Genomic DNA, 21857 nt, shown 5'->3' with positions numbered 1-21857 from the left:
CAGTATTCACATGTAGTGACTGCATCCAACTAGAGTCTCATTATTAGGTAGCACCGAGAGAAGCAAACAATTGCCACTGATAAATGCTGTACTGCCCACCATTAATCACCCTGGCAGTCTCAAATAAGCTGTGGTCTACTAAAGTATGGAGCAGGATGCCTTAATGCTCATTTGAAAGTCTTTTAAGCTCTGGACTCCTCTATTGTTTAAAGTTTTTTTTTTAATTATTCAATTTGCTGAAAAAAAGTCCTAACAAATGCATCTAGTGATTTTTTTTTAACTAAATCAATCCTATTGCATTTCTACATCAAATACAAACATTATTATAGAGTAAATGTGGCTAAAGTAAGAAAAATATTCACTCACCCTAATGTTGTCATGGTGACAATTGTGTACCAGAATGAGGCTGGGATGCTGGTGAACTTGCTGGAGCTGGAGCCCTTCTCTGCGTAGAACATGACCGTAGCAAAGATGATGATGGCCATGGTGAGTGAGAAGAGGAGGAAGCCCAGCTCTGAAGCACAACTCTTGAGCGTATAACCCAAGATCCGCAGGCCCTGCGAATGGCGCGAGAACTTGAAGATACGAAACACTCGGAAGACGCGCAGTGTCACAAACGCACCACTCACGTCCTCGTTGTTGGTCATGACTAGGCCGATGTAGTATGGCAAGATGGCCACCACATCGATGATGCTCATCACAGAGCGCATGAAACGGTATCGACTCGGTGCAGCAAACAAGCGCAACAGGTACTCCACTGTAAATATCATGACGCAGGCGGTGTCTATGCAGAAGAACGCCACAGTGTAGCGTTCACCGCAAGGCATGTCTTTCTGGTTGGCAGTAGAACCACAGGGGACTGTCTCCACCACATTAGTGATGACTGAGATGGCGATGAAAAAGCCAGTAACATAGTAGAAGACCAGGGCCATTGTGGAGGTGTGGGGGTTCTCAAAGGCACGCCACATGGTCTCTCTGAAGTTCATGTTTGGCTGCTTCAGGTCCTTGTTTTCCTCCTGGTCATCCTGCATTCGCTCCAAGTTCTCCCTCTTTCTATCCTTGTACTCTTCATAGCAGCAGTCACCAATAATCTCAGGTATGATGCCGAAGAAAGTTAGCTCCTCATCGTAGGCTGAGATACACTCCTGTCTGGGATAATGGAGTTTCCCAGTTCGGTAGAAGTTCAGGATGCTTCTGAAGGCATCAGGGTCCCGGTCAAAGAAGTACTCCTTGGTTTCTTCGTTGTAAAAGAAGTCCTTCTCAGAGCTTCCCAGCAGGGTATCTGGGTAGCGGTCTAGAGTTGTTCTCCATGTCTGAAAGCGGCGGCCACTAACATTAAGCATGATCAGCTCATCTTGTTTCTTGCGGTTGTCTCTCGGGGCAATGGGCATGGGGCAGTTGGCCACAGGCATCCAGCCAATGGCTGCCGCCCTGGCAAAAGGGAGCCAGGCTGCTACTCCTGTTGCCATTGTGAAACAGAATGTTGGAAGTAGCCTTCCTCACCTTCAGATTTGACTGTCTTCAAACTGAACTGGCATCTGAAAAATAAATACAAAACAGATAAACCACAAAGGTCAAATTCTCAACATAAGCTGATCAATCAGATCATCAGTGTTTGCTACTGAACCTGCTGCTGGAAATGAATCAGCATGAACCTCACTATGTTTTTAGTTACACATCAGTTGCTCACATCATTAAATTTCTAGTTATTCTGCTGCTTCTGTCCAATTTGAAAAACTGCATTAACTGAAACTCAAGTGTCCAACAACCAAGGTCTGTTTTGTATGTCTGCCACCCGCTCTCTTCTTTCTATGAATAATAAAAGTTAAATTATCAATAAACATAGTGCAGTTAATCAATTAATAATAAGCTACATTAATAAACCACTGCTGCCAGTCTGATAATTACAGTTCAACAGTTAAACAAACAAACAAAAAAGATTATAAAGGATTCACACAAACCTGTTGAATTAAATAAGAAGAGACTCTTCAACATTTACCCAGAGTAAGTGTGAAGATTATATATTTTAGTTTATAATTAAAGTATTATATAGCAATGTCTTTATTTCTAAGACGGTATCACCTGGGCACTACAATTTAAGGGCTCCTCTTCATGAAGGTTCATGCACGTGTGAGCTGTACGGACTGAACAATGATACTTTCTACCATCCAAGGTAGAATTTATAACTTCTTTAAGAATTTGAGCATTTCCTTATTTCAAATCAAAGTGCGGCGATGACAAACGCTGCCTACTCACCGAAAAGAAGATGGAGGGAACAAAATCCCAACTCTTCAAACCGAAACATGAGAGTTTGACTGAACACCGAGTAAAACGAAAGAAGCCCGGATCCATTCGGCGAGCAGAGACGGCGAGCAGCACCTCTCCTCCGCGATGGATCAATCAACAAATTCCCGCGGAACGCACAATTTAACTACTCAGTGGGACCACGAGAATAAAAAAAAACCGCTCTGATGGGCAATTTGCAAACCTGACGGATTCTACATCCTGGCGTCTTTGTTTGCCATTCAGTTGTGAAAAGTGAAATGTGATGGAGAGAAGCAGCGAGCCTCCTTTTCTGCAGCGCAAACTACAAAGTGTGTCTGGCTCACTGTGCCAGCTCCGAGTCATCACTCCTCCTCCCATCAGCATCAGTTCAACAGTTTCTGAGACATACTCACCTGTCACTTAAACTACATCCTAATATTATCTACAGTAGGTGCCGCGCTGAAAGTGTTGTTTTCATGGTTAATATAAGATGGAAATACTGTGAAACAACTATTTAAACTGAGCAATTACTAACATCTTAACCTCTTAAGCAAAAGGTTAGCACGTGCCTTGCAAATACTTTTTGATGATGATACCAGGTTTAACTTTAACTATAATTCCCTTAATAGTAACAGTGTAATAAAATAAAAAGAAAAGGGGCTTCTTATTTTACACTTTACTGAATGAAAATATTATGTATTGTATGCCAGTTTATTTTTCATTCCTTTACAACTATGGGGAAGGATAAATGATCTCTTTGACAGCAGTTAAAACACATAAAGCAAAAACAGAACAGAATAGAATAGAATAAAACAATCAGAACAGCATAGATTTAAAACAGAGGAGTCCAAGTGTTGGACTGAACTGCCAGCAGTCCAGAACTTTCATCTGCTGAAAATATTTGATGCATCATTAAACACAAAATGAAGACCCAGGACTGTTGCAAAACTAGAATCCTACATCAGTCAATAATAGGACAACATCCCTTTTATAAAGGTCCAGCAACTGGTCTCCCAGACTTAGTGTCGCACTTTATGTGAACGTTATATTGTACTGCATGTCAGTGACTACTTGTATGCATTTGTGGACACAAGTCTCTTTGAGCAGAGGTCCCCAACCCTGGTCCTCAAGGCCCACTATCCTGCAGGTCTTAGATGTCTCCCTGCTGCAACACACCTGATTCAAATGAATGGCTCAGTTGCAGACTTGTGCAGAGCCTGTCAGAGAGCCGTTTAATTTGAATCAGGTGTGTTGCAGCAGGGAGACACCTAAGACCTGCAGGATAGTGGGCCTTGAGGACCAGGGTTGGGGACCTCTGTCTTTGAGGATTGAGACCCTGTGTCTCAATGAGATTAACCTGCATTAATAAAGGTTTAATAAAAATAAAATGAGTAAACAGGCTTTTAAAAGCAGAGGGGATGATGCACAGACTTTAACATAACCCTGTCCCAGCTTTACAGAGAAGTGTTGCTGCTATCAAATATAAGATAAGTTAAGGCTAATACTTTCCTATAATGGTAAAATATTTTACTTTAAACATTTTATGTGTTTTCTAATGTAAATACAATATTAGTGTATTAGTTTTTCAAATTAACTCTTTTATTTTTCAATTTACATTTTACACAGCATCCTAGCATTTAGGGACTGGGGTTTCTACCCTGCATTAGAATCAAGGAAACCTTCTGTAAATGAGTTTTGTCAGGTTGTTGTTGTTTTTTATTTTGCTTGCTTGTTTGTTTGTTTTGCTTTATCCAGTATACAGTCAAGTTTTGCAGCACATGCATGCAAGAATACTCAATTCGCTCCTATACAAGGGCTGCAATCCAGCAGGTTTACAATGTATTTCTGCTTTAACACAACTGAATCAAATTAAATTGATTTAACAGCCTGTCACAATGACTCATTAACTTAAATCAGGTGTGTTGCAGCGGGGATACATGGAAAACCTGCTGGGCTGCGGCCCTTGTAGGACCGAATTGAGTTGCCCTGATAGAGCATGATCACATAAAATTAGAGGGTATTTGTAGATTTGTACAGACAGATGGTGTGCATATGGCTACTGTTAACTAAATTTACATCACAGACCCAGGTATAAAAATTCATAAAATTATAATACCCAAACCCCAGCAGCAACTCTACCTGCTTAGGAAACGCTGGACTTTTTATGTCATCAAGGGCATTTTAACTGTGATGTACAAATCACAACTGAATCCATACTCAACTTAAACATTTGCGCGTGGTTCAGCAATCATACTATCAAACAAAACAAAACTCACTTGTATAAATTCTCAGGCCAACAAAATACTCAACTCACCCCAAACACCTCTGTATGAATTGTACAACTGCTCGATGACCAGGAAAGCCACCCTGGTCATCAAGGACCCCTCCCACTGACTTCACACCTCCTTTTAGTTTTTATCTGGCCCCAATAAATATCTACATTTTTTTTAATTCCCTCTGCCATAACCACCCTGAACAATGTCAGGTGCACCATCATCTGTTGCTTCTTCTCTCTTTTTTCTTCCTTTTGTATATTTTTATTGTGTTTTTATACATATTTTAAATGTTTTAAACATTTTGTATGTTTTCTTTTTCTTCTAAAGGAAAATAAAAGAAAAGTTTTGTACGTTCTGAATGTTTTAAATGTTTTAAATGTGTACCCCTTCAGCCTGTCGAAGAATATCTGTCACCATTTGGACGGAAATAAATTTTTAAAGACAAAAAATTAGATTATTCTGTTTGGTAGCAAAGAGAAGAGGGTCAAAAGTGGTAAATACCTGGAAACTCTGGCTCTTAAAATCACAGACCAAGTTCGTAACCGTGGAGTGTTGATAGACTCAGACCTGACTTTCAGCAGCCACATCAAAGCTGCCACTAAGACAACTTTTTACCAGCTCAGAAACATCAACAGAATTAAAAATTGAGTATACCAGAAAGACCAAGAGAAACTCATCCATGCATTCATCTCCAGCAGACTAGATTACTGTAATGGTCTTTTAAAAGGACTTCTGCAGCTCATCCAGAACGCTGCTGCTAGAGTTTTAACAAGGACTAAGAGATCTGAACACATCCCACCAGGTTTAAAATCTTCACACTGGCTTCCATTCAGTCACAGAATAGATTTTAAAACACTTCTGATCGTTTACAAATCCCAGAATAGTTTAGGCCCAAAATACATTTGTGATATGTTCAGAGAATATAAACCTAGCAGAGCTCTTAGATCCAAAGACTCTTGTTAACTAGTCCAGACCAGACTCCAGACTAAACATGGAGAAGAGGCATTTAGCTACTATGCTGCAAACTGTGGAACAAACTGCCAGTGGAGATTACACTTTCACTTTCATCATTGTTAAATCCAGGTTAAAAACATTTCTTTTCTCATGCTCCTATGCGTGAAATCTGCACGGCAACTTTTTAAACTTGCTCTTAATCATTTTAGTTTAATTTGTGATTTTATTATGATTTTATTAGGATTTTTGCTATTTGTTGCTGCCTTTTACTACTTTTTAATACTTTCTTTGCACTGTGTGTAATGCTTTTAATGTTTTATGTAAAGCACTTTGAATTGTCTTGTATATGAAATGTGCTATGTAAATAAACTTGCCTTGTCCTACCTTGATCACGATCTACTGGTCGATTACTAAGGCAGCATGGGTAGATTGTAAGGGATAATAAACCAGAGGATAAATGATAGGCTATCATTCATCCACATGTTTGTAAGACTGACATACAGGGCAGCCAGTCTGACATCTGATCACCTTTTGACACCTGGGTCACCACCCTGCACATGCATGTTTAACTGTGTATACTTCTGCAAAACTCTAGCAAGTTACTGTGTTGCATCACCAGTCTCCAGTTTATTTAGACTAAGTTTAAGAAAGGGTATAAAAATGAGTATATGGTAGCTGGGCCCAGTGATAACTTTAAAACCTAAGTGGAACTTTTTTTTTTTTTTAACATGTCATATTCAAAGTGGGTTTGCCTCATCTGTTAGTCTGCCATTGCTATTCCAAAGAAGGCTTTGAAGTCATGGCCGAGGATTTGACCCAGCCACTTTGGATGGATATTGCCTACTGCAAGTGTTTCTGCAATTAGATGAGTCAACAGATGTGAGTGACACAGCTCAGCTGTGTATTTTTTTTCAGAAGGTGTTTACCGAGATGAATGCAAAAGAGGAGCTGTTGACAGTACAGCCTATGAAAGAACACGTGAGGAGACAATATGTTCCAGTAGCCGATGTGCAAATTGGTGTCCATCACTACGGACAAAGCACCAGCGATGATTGGCAGCTGGAATGGATTTATTGCCATGCAGGAGCCATGAAGCTTTCCCGGTCTTTCCCCATTAAACTGTGTAATACACCAGCAAGTATTATGCTGTAAAAGGCTTAACATGGCAAAGGTTGCCTGTCCTATTCATCCCAGATCTCTTCAAAGACAGCCATTCCATGCACATCTGGAGAAGGCTGACTGCGACCACTGAGTTGTTGTTACATACTGACATAAGGCTTAGTCGAGGGAAATTCCTGAAGATTGTGAGACCATTTATCAGAGATTAAGAAGCTTTTTCTTATAGCTAAACATGTAGAATATAATCAGATAAATGATGACCAGTGGCTGCTAGACTTGGAGTTTTTAACCGATCTGAATAACATGTTGAAGGACTTTAATATTAGAGTGGCAAGAAAACACAAAACTGTGATCAATATGATCAGCTCAGTTAATGATTTCAAACGAAAGATGATTTCTTTCCTCAAAGTTGCATGATTTGGTAAACTTCCAGAACGTTTAGTCAGAGCTGGAGGTGTAGGGAAAGATGTGTGAGCACCTTGTAGTGCAGGATAGATAGAGCAGAGGGAGAATGGAATTTGACACTTTCAAGATTTAGCTTTACTGGAGCCAGTTCCTACACCCATGTGCTACCCTTTTCAGGAAGATGCTGAGGTCAGTTCACTGAAAATTGCAGTGCTGTTTCATCTGAACTTGTTTGGAGAGGAGAATAAATTTTCGACTCTATAAGCTAAGCTGACTCTGACTCTGAGCAAAAGTCCAGGACTTTTGGACAGTTTCTCTGAAGAAAAGTACCCCAACATGAAGAAACGTGTTACCACCTTGACTGCATTATTTGGGTCCACTTATTTATGTAAGTCAGCCTTTTCCCTTAGCTTATTAAGTCCAAAAACTATTCTACCATGACTGATGATCGTCTGGAAGCATGCTTGAGGCTGTCTATCAGCAGCCTCTGTCCAGACTATGCATCCTTGGCTGATTTTATTCACTGCAAGTCATCAGAGTAAGGCAAGGACAAAAATGTAGAGCGTTGTATTGTGCAGTGTGGGTTCATGAAATTATGCAAAAATAGACCAATATGTATTGTAGATTAAATAAAAATGCTATATTTATTAATATAAATATCAATAATAATAATAATAACAATAATAATAATAATATTTCATTCATTTTCTGAATCGCTTAGTCCATTAAGGGTTGCGGGTAAGCAGCATTAACAGGTGAGAGGCAGGGTACACCCTGCACAGGTCACCAGTCCATCGCAGGGCCAACACATAAGGGACAAATAACCATTCACACACTCACTCCTAGGGAGAATTTAGAGTCATTAATTAACCTAACTTGCATGTCTTTGGATGGTGGGAGGAAGCCGGAGTATCTGGAGAGAACCCACGCATACACGGGGAGAACATGCAAACCTCCTCCCAGCCAAGATTTGAATCGGCGACCTTCTTGCTGTGAGGCTGCGGTGCTAACCACCACACCCCCTAATAATAATAATAATAATAATAATAATAATAATAATAATAATAATAATAATAATAATAATAATAATAATAAAAATAATAATAATAATAATAATGACTGAAATAATAACATTAAATTATCAATAATTATATCAAATAAATACATTTCTGTTTTGCATTTTTATTGTGAGAAGATCATTTTTGACTTAGTCATCTAATAAGCAGTTTACATGCTGAAGAAGTGTGGGCACCTCTGATCTATATGTAGAAATAAAACTTAAAACGCATGCTTTTTCCAGTGGCTATAACTTTTAAAAGGTAGTGACTCTCTGTGGGTCTGCAAAAGGTTTGATTTCCATAGCACCCAAACAAAACACCCTCACTTAATAGTCCTACAGATTCTGGAATTAAAAGCAATTCTTACATTACCCCATAAGATGCTGGACTGGTTTATTACTTTGATATGTAAAATTCAAACTGAATGGGTTTCATTTCACGCCATCAACATGGCAAAATATTTTCTTCACAACATTCACAATGGCTAATATTATAAGGATAGGCTACTGTAATAGATCATAATAGCTGTCATTACCATTCAGTGTGTAATAATATACCTATCTATTAGTGTTCTGAAACTGAAACAAAGACTGCATCCACTGTATTAAACTACCATCCAGTCTCCCCATGCAGTGGTTTGCCTCCTCCGCCGAGAAACTGCACTTAACAAATTTCGTTTGAAGGACAATGCGTCAGTTCTGCTTTATGCATCAGGTCACATGCTAGCAATTGGATATCAACACACTAGCCAACACACTGAACATATGCAGAGGAAGCAAGGAAAAGAAAAGAGAAAAATGGATAGTCCAAGCTATAAAACGAGCCTTCACTGGACTAACTTTAACTCTATAGAGCCCTATAGAGCTCAGAACATACTATAGGTAGGATGCAGGGTGGATGTCAAATTGGCCGCCGTTAGGGGGCATGTCACTGAGAAAATCTGTCAAAGTTCCATGGTGCCTCTTTAAACTTTAATAATTAGATATTTTCTAAATCCCACAGAGCTGTACATAATGACAAACTGAGAAGTATTTGGCAAGATTTCCTTTTGTGTAGAGATGGCGAAGTCAAAAGAGCACCAACTGGGATCTTACTGTTGATTTTGAGGATATTTTTTTTTTCAGCTAAACTGAAATTGAGACATTAGTGTGCAATAAAATTTTTTAAAACCATGATTAACTTTCACAAAACTTATTTAAAAGGCATGACTGCAGGCACATAAGACAGGGAACTGGACAATCTTCAATATTTTAACTCTTTGTTTTACTCTATCACAAATCAGATTTTTCCTATCATGACTTTATTCCTTTTCACGGGAGAATTAAAGGACCAAAAATGGCACATCACACAACCAAGGGCAGCTGACACCTCAGATTGTTTCACGTACTATAGATATATTTGCAGGACTGTACACATCTTCCCCTGGACCTCTGTCACAGCTCATATTTTGACTTGTACTTGCATAAAAAGCACAGCTGGGGCAAATTGTGTTAAACATTTGTTTGTATAATCAAATGAAATCCTTCGACTGGTTCACCCAAATAGTTTGCAAGTGAGAGAGGTGGGGATGAGAGCTTAGCCACTATCTTCTTTTCTCCCAACACCTCAACTGGTGGGTCTAAGGGGCATCCCGGTACAGAGCTGTTCTGTACTGGGATGCCTCAGTACAACAATGGACACTACTGACATCAGATAGAGCAACATCCATCACTGATCAATATGTTCAATTTTACTTCTATCAAATCTGACAAAGGCTGAAATTGCGACGTATTCCGAGAAAACAAACTTTGTTTTCTCAGGATAATAAGATAAATTATCCTGTTATCTCGAGAAAACAGTCCTCATTACTTGAGATGGCAAGAAAATGAACTTGTTATTTTAAGATAACGATTAAAAAAGAATAGTAGTCAATAACAAACGCTCTTGGCTTCCATTATAGCGTTTGATAGCCACAACCAAGATTGATCTCCTGAGGTGTTCAGTGATGTACTTTGGTGGAATGAGTCTGTGACTGACATCATGGAGTTAAAGAAGAATAAAACAATCCAAGCTCTGGTGGAAGAAAGCACACAGAGAGAGAGACACCTGGAATGCTGGAGTTTAGTGTCCTAAGCCAGGGGTGTCCAGCTCAGGTTCTCGAGGGCCACAATATTGCAGGTTTTCAATGTTTCCCTGCTTCAACACATCTGGGTCAAATTAAATTGATCCAAGGAGCTTATGAAGTTCTGCACAATGGCTTATTTGTTTGAGTCAGGTGCGTTGGAGCAGGAAAACATTGAAAACCTGCAGGGTTGTGGCCCTCGAGGACTGGAATTAGACATCCCTCTAAGCCAGGGGAGTCCAGCTCCGTTCGTCGAGGGCCGCAATCCTGCAGGTTTTTGATGTGTCCCTGCTCCAAAACCACCTGACTCAAATTAATGAGTCATTGTGCAAAACTTAATAGGCTGTTGGAACTATTTAATGTAAGTCAGGTGTGTTGAAACAAGAAACACTGAAAACCTGGAGGACAGCGGCCTTTGAGGACCGACTTTGGACACCCCTGCTCTAAGCTCTCGGGCTCCAGGCTCTCCTAATATGGATGGATGATCAAATCAAATCAAATCAAATCAATTCAATTCAATTCAATTCAATTCAATTCAATTCAATTCAATTCAATGCACATGGCATCCATGGGATCCACACCACAGCCACAGGGCTGCAGTGCAGGACCCCCAGCCACCCAGACAAGGGAAGTCACCATGGCAACAACCCTGCAGACAAAGCAGGCAGAGCCACCGGTGTGAAGGATCCCCAGGAGGAAAACACTGGAGTTAAACAGTAAAAACAAGAATAAATAAACTTAAAAACAATAAGAACTGATAAGAGTGACAAGATAAAAAAATGCAGATAAAGGAGTTCAGGAAAAATATCAAATAAAATAAAATGGAAAAAAAAAGATGGCAATTAGCTAATCAAAAAAGTCACAGCAATTCCTGCAACAGTTCACAAAAAGGTACAATTAACACAAAACACAAGTATGGTTGTCACAGGCTGCAGGTGGATCCTGTTGTCCATCCCAACTGTCATCATCTTATCAGCAGAAACATTTTAAAGAAGAGATGTTCTAAAAATTAGTCACACAGAGGATTAGATTATGTGTCATGCACAGCAGAGAAACAGATGGATAACTTCACTGTGTCTAACTTGAAATATTGCTTCAAAACATGCATATAAAATATGGTAATTAGTCATAAGAGTGGTAATGCTGATACGTTTTAAACCATGTGGAATATGAAGCATGCTAAGCCAGTAATGTTTAAAGATCCTTCACTTTGCTGGAAGTACAGTCAGTTTGGAGAATAAAATGCCTTTAGATTCAAAGGCACTGTTTCTGTGGTCATATCATATTTTTTTTTTAATTATAATTAACATAAAAGTGTTTTGTGAACCTTGTGTTTACATTTGTGTAAGTTGTATTGAATGATTGATTGATTGATTGATTGGGTTATTGCTTGATTAACTTGTTGATTAATTTAAACTGATATTGGTTACCAAGGTTCTTGTACTGATATTAACCCTAAATATAGATTGGATAAACAAACTAAGATTCAAAAATGTGTAATGAGGATACAACATATCAGGCTGATATCAGGTTGCCATAAATGGGAAGAAAAGACTGATAATGCAACACACATTTAATCAGACCGGAATGTTTGACCTGGTATTTTATCTTACAATTAGATTTTTAGAAATACTAAGATGGTTGTGATTTATCATCTCACAAATTTTGAGTCTTGTTTCTAACACTATGATGTTTTTGTCCTGAGGAAAATTTAGCTACACATTCTTAAGTGTGAACCGGGCGACTGAACATCAGTTCCATTGAGAAACTGAAGTAGAGACTCATGGTTTAAATCTCGCATTTATGTTGCACATGCTTCACTTTTGTAGTCACTCTGATGTTTTGTGCCTTTATGTTAAACAGGTCAAGGACCTTCCATATCTTTCTGCAACATGTTGTTGAAAAGAAAGCCTGTTTTTATTTTTCTTCTTTTAAGAAGCTTCAACCACATTATGTGACACAATAGTTGCAAGTGTTTTTAGCCTTCTTTCTCTGATAAGCAGAGGAGTTAAGCAGAACTAAAAAAATTCCATCCACCCTAATTTTTCAAACAAGCCGTCAATCTCAAAGCAAAGCGAGGAGCGAGTGTCAAAGGAAGCCTTGTGGAGCCTCGCCATCAGTGAGGAAGATGCAATGAGCCTCACTGGCTTCTTCAATCTCACACTTCAATCCTGGGCAGCGTGGTGTGTACAGAGGCACCTCAGGGGACTGCTGTGGCTGCATGAGGAGGGTCTTTGAATGGATGGCCTTGTGTGTGGCCGTTAGATGGGGGAGGCAGAGGGAAAGAAAGAAAGGGGGAGAGAAAGTGAAGCTATGTGGATTCAGTCTTCAGACAGATAAGCTGTTGATGGTGGATTCAGTTATTGTGATGAATTTCTGGTCCATTTTGTAAAATATTAATGAAATGAGTCTTTGAACATGTTTTTGTTTGAGATGATAGTTTTTGTTTTATCTGTGGTCTTACTCCACCATGGAGAGAAAAATGGAATTTTTTTACATGTTTTTCCCCCATCCCTTTAAATTCTGTGCCTTTTCTGTAGCATAACCACTTTTTTCTTTGACTGAAAAAGAAGTGGTTGCCCATTGATGCTCTTTCTGTCATCATTTCATTAGAGCAGAAGCCATGATTTACAAATTAAGACTTCCCCAACATTCATTGTTACATCACAGCCTGCCCTGCTTTACATAGATTTGAAAGGAAAAGGCAATTAGTGCATACAGTGGAAAAAACAAAACAAAACAAAACTTTTACCCCCCTTAATTGTCTGCAGCAGAATTATTCTTTTATTTAGCAATATTTTTAAACACATTACCTCAATCTGCCAAATGCCAACATAACTGTGCATGCTGTGGTTAAGTTTTCTAACTCTTTCTCCTTTTGATGACACATTCAAACCTCTGGGGTGACAGCTGAACTTTAGAGAAACACTTTGCATGAGATAGTGGTGGAAGAAGTTTTCGAATATCAAAAATGGAAGAATATTTCAGGAAAATAAAACAAAAATAAAAAGTAAAGGTGAAACAAAGCGCAAACTGGAAAACGACACACAAAGGGCTTAAACCAAACAAAATAAAATTGGATGTTAGCCATTATTCAAAGAAAGCATTGTTGAGCTTAAGCTTTTCTGTCTCATTGTAACATATTTTTCTTGTTCATTCAATACATTTTTTATTTTTTTTACTTGCCAACACTGAAGAAAAACAAGAACTTACTTGAAGCTCATTTATATTGAATTCTTCTGTGAATATTGTGCTTGCTTGAGACTTGTTCTGCTTAAATTTGAACTCATGAAAAGAAACTGAACGTATCATCTAAATATGAGTAGGGATGAGGCTAAATACAGGTTCAGATCTTATTCTGGTGTTTAAATCTTTCTCAGTAACATCTGAACATGTAAACATTTTTGTTTATTAAAAGCAACAGCTGTGATTTTTAAGATGTTTTCCGCCTTGCTGTCTTACACCTGAGGCCACTGTTGACTCTTATGAATGGTAGCACTCTTATCACTGGACAACTCCACAGTAGTACAGGACCTGAAACAGCCCTCTTGCTGATTTGTATCTTTGCTCTTTCTCGTTTTATTCGCTCCACTTGACTTGTGTGAATTTGACTTCCACAATGAGATTGTAAAATATGTTTTCTAAGTATGTCAGAAATGCTTAGGGGTTTTTCTTCTGTTCCTATCCCATGTGTTTTCATGGTGCATGAACTAACACTTTTTTCTTTACACTTCAGTTGTAGCAGAACGTCCCCATGGAAAATAAGATATCTTCTAGATGTCAAATCTCAAAAGCATACAAAGTTGTCAGTTTGCAGGAGTGGGAATAAATGAGAGTATCTTAGATAGAACAGTAGTTGTATTTGCTTGATTCTGAACCTATCACATCAAATTCACTCACACGGTCATAATAAACTTGGCATGAAAGCTTATAAACTCTTGTTTCTCTCCTCCCATGAGAGTCGTCGCCAGCTTAAAAATTTTAATTACCAGTTCTAAGCTTATTGCAGAATCAAGGCAGCAAACAAGCAAAAATAGTGTAAACATGTACCCTTTTCAGATCAATGGCCTAATCATTCTGTTAAACATTCTGTCGTTCACACATGAGTCACATTTACTGTAATTCTCCCTCACAACCTCATTCAGACATACCCATAATAGTGATGGAGAGAGCCACAAAACCTGCACAATATTTGTGTGAGACTAGCGAGTACTGTTATGAAAGAGGTCAGCGTTTTCTTGCTGCTACATTCCTGGTTGTCATGACAGTTTGTATTAGCCAGCCAGTGTGCTGTGTTTGTGTAAAACATAGAAGGGGTGGATGGTAGAAAGTGAGCATATTGCTTTTGAATATTTTCAAGCTTGTTAAATAGGCGGTGTGATAAGGGACAAGTGAAAGCTTTATTTCCTATAAAGCGACGTTGTGTAGGATGCAGTAATTTCTAGTGACACAAATTGCAAATTACAACCAACAGAATTGCCACCTAATCTCAATCTGCAGTAGCTGCTAAAAGCACAAAGAAAAATTAGTGTCACTGTTATTCCTTCTGGTGAAGCGGGCAGCATCTTCAGTTATAGACGGCTTCATCTTCAGTGATGAAAATAAAACATAAAACAATTCCTCCTGTGGTTAAGTAGCAGCATGAAGCTCAGACAGAAGGCTCAGACATCCTCAAAGTGATTTGTAACTGTTACTAAGTCTAATCATAAGAGACTGACAATCCAACTTTTTCATGATCTCAAAGAAAGACAAACTGTAAAATGTAACCTGTAGAGCACTACTTTATGATGTGTTTGAATAAAATGCCTCTATCAAAACAATGCATATTGCTGCCTTATCACAGTGGATGCATGGATTCCCTTATTTAAATAATTGATGTGAAAACCAGTACAAATCTGCTTTTGAAGGGATAGGATGAAAATAAAAAAGTGCCCTGGCAAGACTTGTCGAGTGGGACTGTTGTTCTGTTACCTCATGACTGACTGTCTGCAAGGCTATAACTTTTGTTTTCAAACTCTGGTTAGTTTCTGAGGTTTTTTTTTTGTTTTTTTTTTTTAAGAAACAACAGAAGGAAACAACCCTTCAATCCACACCATCACCAGACAACAAACTTACACCTGTACATGAACACACCAGAAAATTTCCTACAACTTTTACAAAAACAGAAACACACACACAGAAAAAAAAAAAAAAAAAAAAAAAAAAACAGGGCTGCCAGTCATTAAGAGTTTTTAAATAATAACCAAATCAAAAAGACATAACAGCGACCAGATACTAACTCACAGGAAAAATACAAAAAAAACAAAAATTTAATAATTATCGCTTAGTATTAAAAACACACTAGACAACTCAGTGACTGTGTCAGCATGCAGAGCATGAGAAACAAAGAGTGATCAGTGATGAAGAGTGGGGAGTGAGATCATGCAAATGCGACCTCGCCTCCACGGAGGCCAGAGGCAGACCAGGGCCTGGGCCGGGCCCTCAGCAGCAGACCCGGAGCACCAACCCAAGCCACCCCACAACAAAGACGACTCCAGCCCCACCCGAAGGGCGGCAGAGGAGAGCCCCTGCAAGAGCCCCCCACGGTCCCGGGGCACAGGCCCCAGTGGGCCAAGATCAGCAGCCGCCGGCCCCACCAGGGAGCGGCCACCCAGGGCAGCCCAAGCGAAGGGCCCAGGGCCCCAGGAGCCCAGAGGCGGCCCCCCCACCCCCCAAAGGCAGAGGGCCCCCAACATGCCTAGGAGGACCAGGCCCCCCCAGACAGCCACCCGGCGTAGGCCAGCACACACCCCGATGTTCCAGCCACACACCCCGGGAACCAGGGTGCTATCAGCCCCCTCCCCCCACTCCCCATCTACTTCAACCTGCACCCCATATAACCCCACACTCACACCCTCCCCCGTGCCGCACCCACAATCACTCACCACCACACAGTCACGAGGTTTTTCTTTTAGTCCAGTTTGGTTGGGTTGAACTTAACTACTAGGAGGTTTTAGGTCAGTGACGTGCAGTCAGGGGAGGCAGGTGAATAAAAACATACAATAAATATCAATATTTTCCACTGATCTGTGTTAAAAATGCATTTTCAGTATGACTAACACGTTTTTGACAGTTTATTAAGTACAAATTGCCAAATTTGAGTATTTCCCAATCAAATCCAGTGCAGAAACCCCGGTGGAGGCACGGGCGAGCTGTGCCTCAGCTTTGACTGTGCCATCCAATACAAACTGGGTTGCATGACACGTGCCGTTTTCTGTTCCTCAGCATATCGCCAATATCCACTTTTCAGAAATATTTGTTATACACCATGACTCTCTACAGTCTGTGTAATGTATTTAATGTATTTGTGAGCGAAATAGCCCCGTTTATTGTACAATAAAGTGCAGAGAAAAGCCAGCAGGTGAGGCAAACAGTACTCTGCCTCACCTCAAGGGGGCGCACTCACACCAACACGATGTGTGAGTGTTGCCAAATTAGCGACCTTTTTTTATTTTGTTTGTTTGTTTGTTATTTTAAAGCGACTAGTGACAAATCTAGTGACTTTTTCAGTATTGGAGACTTTTGTAGACTGACGTATATGAAAGTAGTTTATTCTCAATGAAGACTGGGTGCTGCTGTGCAGGCCCCTCTCATGTCCAAAAGCAATCAGAAGAGGCTTCTGGCAGCAGGAGTAGCTGCATTCAGAGCAGGAGATGATCACCTGTTTCATGACCAGGCTGAAAATGAAAACGTTCAAAGCTGCTGCTGGATGATCTCGAGCTGGCTTACCGTCAGATATTAATGTCTATTAATGAAGAGTGTGGAGGAAAACAAGTGTTGTGAAATGTTGCAGCCTCCCAGTTAGAAAACAACCTACACTTAATAAAATTAAACTAGAATAAAAGAAAATATTAGCCAAAGAATTTGTTTTTTTTTTAAATTTGTTTTGCCTTTTTAAACATTTTTAGCTTGTCTTTTCGTCTATTTTTGCCTTTCCTCTGACATTCCTCTCCACAGCAGCCTCCATGTACCAGGCTATTTTGCACATAGATAATGTCATTTAGCGATTTCTAGCGACTTTTAGGACAGCCAGCAGCTACTTTTCTCACTGAAGAGTTAGTAACAGTGGGTGTGTGAGTGTAATTGAAAGAGAAATACTGATAGGATATGAAGCATCACCAGTTGCATGCTGTTGAATGAATATTGAAATAAGATGCTCTTTTCAGTTCTTACAATTGTAAATCAGTGCCTCACCAACCATAAACATCACCGCACGTCACTGATTTTAGGTAGAATGACCTGCCCAGAACAACAATGTTTTTAATTTATGAACTGAGATCCAATGCAGCATGCAGATGTTTTTCATAATATCTGTATCAGAACAGGTGCTACTCACAGTTTCATAATATGAAAATAATTCTGTGTGTTTTTTAAGCATAAGTTGACCTGGCTCTCAGAGAGAGAGAGAAAAAATATTTAATAATACTCAAATTAAACTTTCTATGATAAATGCTTTTGATAAAAACAACATCATCATCAGTATCTGTCTTAAAAATAAGAAAAAGAATATTTCAATCAGTCTGCATTATGTGCAACATTATTTCTTTCATTTTATTAAAAATTATTTTAATTTATACTGTTAGATAGAGCAGCAAAACTTACATAAGCCATAAGGAACTATTTCAGACATCCACTATGCTGAGATAAAAAAGTCAAAACACTATATGTTTTATTAATTACGCTGCCTGCCTGAAACATTATGATCAATGATGATTGCAGGATTTCATGCGATTTGTATGTTAAGCAGCAATCTTAAGTATTCATTGAATAAGATAATACTAAATTTACATTATTCCATAAGAAGGGATAATTAGAGTCTTTGATGTCTTTTAAAATCTGGCTAAAGCCATTAGCACACATTCATTAATAAAAATGCTAATTCAGGACAGATACAGTGCAGATTCAATGCAGAATGAAAGGAGCGGTTATTACTTTTCTAGATCATACAACCACAGCCAGTTTCGACAATTATTTAGATAGAAAAATAAATAGATGAATAATAGCTTGGTAGAGAGAAAGGGAGAAAAAGGTGGTCAATAAAAGGAAATGGAAGTAATGAGGTGGACATGGACCACATGTGTCCTCTGAACAATTATGGAACATGAACTACTCGAAGGGCAGCATGCCTGAGAGGTATGAGAAAACAACAAAGGAAAGATCATAAAAGAAGATGGTGGAGTGCAAAGTGAATCTTAAAGAGAGAAAGCAAATCAGAATATCAGTCTGTCCAGCTGTACAACCAATGAGACAGTGTGGGTGTACATAAATGAGTCCACATGAAAGCCAGTAGTATTGATTGTGTCTGAGTAGTCATCTTATGACTCAAGTATTTAACATTTAAATTCAACCTTCATTATCCAAAACACAATCTGTGCAACAGAGGGTTATACATATGAACCCATCCTTCTGTGGAAACGCACAAAAAAAGTACAAAATCAGAGACAAAAGATAAATCAACTGCATTTTTGACCAGCATCATCAAACTTTCTGCTGTATAGCAGCTGCTCATGAAAGCGCACCACTTAGAAAGAAATGATTTTGACTCTGGGAACCTCTTACGCTTGGTGATGCAGAGCAAATAAACACCACGCAAAATACTAAGTGAACAACCAGCAGTGCACACACAACACATTTAAATCTGGAGAAATGACCACCTGTACAGACTTTTACATAGAACTCATTTGTCAACACTTAATGGATCCAGAAAGTGCAGGTGAATTAAAAATTATAGGGAATGTGGGCAATTGCACATCAAAATAGTGAAGCAAATTCTTTTTGTCATCAGTCTACAGAAAAATCCCAACATTGTTACAGTTCAGTGTTTTTATGAGCACAGTCAATGGCCCAAGGACTCAAAGTCTGATTCCTGACAAAGTAATAAATTACACAGACTAATGAATATGGTCAATGACAGAAGTCCAAGCTGACAAAATCATTAGCCTCAGTGAAACCAAATGAGACAAAGTTCACCCTGCAACAGTGCAGACTGGATCTCATAAAGGCAATGTATTTATTTCAATCACCATATTATTTACACCTGTATGCATATACTTTGCAATTGAATGACAACCCCACACACACATGCATGTAAAGTTCTGCCAATGGACAAAAATGAGCCAAGTTGGTCCCTTCTGTCTTGACCCAGTGACCACATGATCGTTTGCATCATTTTGTGGAGATGAATTTGAGAGACATCAAAGCACTGAGCAGAAGCAAGGCAGCCACTACACTGTCCTTATGAGGGAGGCAGCCAGAGCAACAAGTACTCAAATGACAGCTTAATTAACTCCATAATGTCCATTTTTGATAACAAAACCAAAACAAACAAAAAAATAAATTAATATAAAAAAGAGAGAAAAGAAAGATGTTAAATATAGTTGATTGGTAGCCTCTGATATTACAAAAAACTAATTTTCCTTTGTTTTATATTATGTAAAAATTCTTCTTTAATTTTTTTGTTCTTGAAAAGTCTACAAAGCTTAAAGGAAGTTACATTTAATACAAAAACAAAGGTCAAACAAATCTGTTTGAAAGCGCTGCCTGATGTGGCCCTACACAGTCTTTCTTTGGCCAATATGAATGACCAAAGGTGAGCAACAATGTCACAATCAAGAGTTCTCTTTGAATCTCGGTGTGACGTTTACATTTTGGAAAATTTCCATGAATACTGTCAGAATTACCTGCTGGTTGGAGCTTAGCATTTTGTTTAATAAAAGTCAATCAAGAACTAAATCAATGATTAAAAGAACTACTTTAAAAATTACAGTCAAACATTTAAACTTTGGCTGTTTTATAAAGTAGACCTTAGCATTATAGCTGACAGTCCTCATGTTAGAAAAACTTAGACGATGAAGGTTCACAGCATAGAGAGTGTGAGAGAGATAGAAAGATGCAAAAATGAAAGGAAGTAGAGTATAAACACTGTCACCAATCAGCCATGGGTCATAAGACTTCACTCACAAAGAGATTTAAGGTGTTATATGTTATGATGACATTTAGATGATATTTTCACAGACAAAGTTAATTACAGCTTGAAAGCTGTGTGTGTGCTCTGAACCTGAAGGACTGTAAAAGTCAAACACAAAATCAAAATCAGCTTAAATCTATGATTGGCAGGACTGGAGGAGGGCAGGATTGGTTTCAGATCTTATCCTCTTCAGCAACAGCATATGTAGTCATTTTGGAATAAGTTGCTCATCACACAATAAGATTTTATCTGCCTAGAAGTGATTGTGACTGTTTTGATAATTAACTGTTTTGGTGCCTTAAAAATAATTAGTCAAACGGTGCTGACGTGTGCTCGTTATGTTTCACTGGAGGTGGACTCATTCCATCCCCACACATATAAAGGACGCTATCTAAAAAGTCTTTAATGTGGGTAGAGGAAAAAATTATGATGAGGTTCAGTTTGAATTCTCTGGATTACTACTTAATATTCATGTAATAGATTATTTAAGGGGGGTCTGAGCAGTGTATAGAAAAAAAAACTATATATAATTTTGGTGGTTTTTTCTTCACATTTTGAAAATGACCAACCCTGATTCTATTTCTTTAACTAATGTGTTTTACACATAAAAGTCTGGCATAACATTGTGATGCAAGTCTTCTGAGTAGTTCACCTGCATGCTGCCAGAGAGCTATCAAAAGTCAGGGCCTGTATCAGTCCTTTGGGCTACAGGGTAGGTTATTTCTGGACTGGGGTGGGGGACTTTTACTGTAAAAAAGTGCTGTTTACATGTGTGTAGACATAGGTGGGACTTATCAATTCTACCTGTCAGAGTTTTAATGTTATGGCTGAAAAATGAACATAAGATTTCTTTTTAATTAAAGTACTTTTTGGATATTAAGACAACAGATACAAAACACAGTTTAATCTTCGTGAAGTTGGATTTTTTTTTTTTTTTTTTTTTTTTTGGGAAAGATTCTCAGGAAAACAATATGTGATCTCCACCACAGAACAGACTGTAATCCTTCCTTTGAATGCTGAATCTTTTCCTCAGCTCTGGGAAACCAATCACTGGTGGATGATGCACTGTCACTTGAGAAAAAGTGTGAAAATTAGAGTTAGGACTCAGATATTATGCAAGCGAGAGATCAGCATTGTAACCTTGTCAGAAAAGGGCATGATTGTAAAAAAAATTTACTGGTTGTGCAGCATAGCTTAAATTCCATGAATTCTTTTTCCAGTTGCAAGTATGTGCAGTTTGTATATGAATAAGTGGTTGTATTAATTTATATATAGGGTTATATAAAAAAAATCATAGTAGACCAGGATTCATACACAAAACCATTTGTTCAATTTACAAAACCTTGACCAGGAATATGACTTAGGAATCCTAAAACTGACTTGATGATATCATTAAACCCAATTTTCTTTGGCTATTATTATACCTCATTTATAAAAGCTCTGTCACTAACCTTATTCTGGAGTTTTAATTTCCAGCTCAATTAGATTAGAGTGAAGCATGACTGAATACTTAAAATTTTGGGGCAGCAGCATTCATTTTCAGCTGTGTTCAATTTCCTCCAAGGGATGACATATGTGTGAAATAGGGAAAATGTCTTATCTAAAGGTTACCTTATCTAAATACATTTTAGATAAGACACTGTGCTTATATATATATATATATATATATATAT

The 21857-nt window shown here is 38.5% G+C and overlaps 1 protein-coding gene across 4 annotated transcripts in view; it reads right to left on the bottom strand.

Annotated features, from left to right (window-relative positions):
• The window catches only part of LOC121635136 (potassium voltage-gated channel subfamily D member 3-like), a 91150-nt gene extending 88582 nt beyond the window's left edge, over positions 1-2568 (bottom strand). Inside the window, exons 1-3 of one of the 4 annotated variants that reach the window (XM_041978236.1) lie at positions 2257-2568; positions 630-1531; positions 367-557 (exon numbers count right to left, since the gene is read on the bottom strand). In XM_041978236.1, coding sequence (XP_041834170.1) covers positions 367-557; positions 630-1469 — 1031 coding nt within the window. In that variant the 5' untranslated portion in view covers positions 1470-1531; positions 2257-2568. Of the gene's footprint in view, positions 1-366; positions 1532-1961; positions 2051-2256 lie in introns of those variants that run through there. The other 3 variants (XM_041978214.1, XM_041978227.1, XM_041978218.1) reach the window with 3 other exon arrangements.
• Between the last annotated feature and the right edge of the window lie 19289 nt (positions 2569-21857).

The sequence above is a fragment of the Melanotaenia boesemani genome, chromosome 3 (genome assembly GCF_017639745.1).
Source record: "Melanotaenia boesemani isolate fMelBoe1 chromosome 3, fMelBoe1.pri, whole genome shotgun sequence".
In the NCBI taxonomy this organism is placed as follows: Eukaryota; Metazoa; Chordata; class Actinopteri; order Atheriniformes; family Melanotaeniidae; genus Melanotaenia; species Melanotaenia boesemani.
The sequence above is the reverse complement of the archived record's forward strand: the minus strand, read 5'-3'. Positions and strand labels throughout refer to the sequence as shown.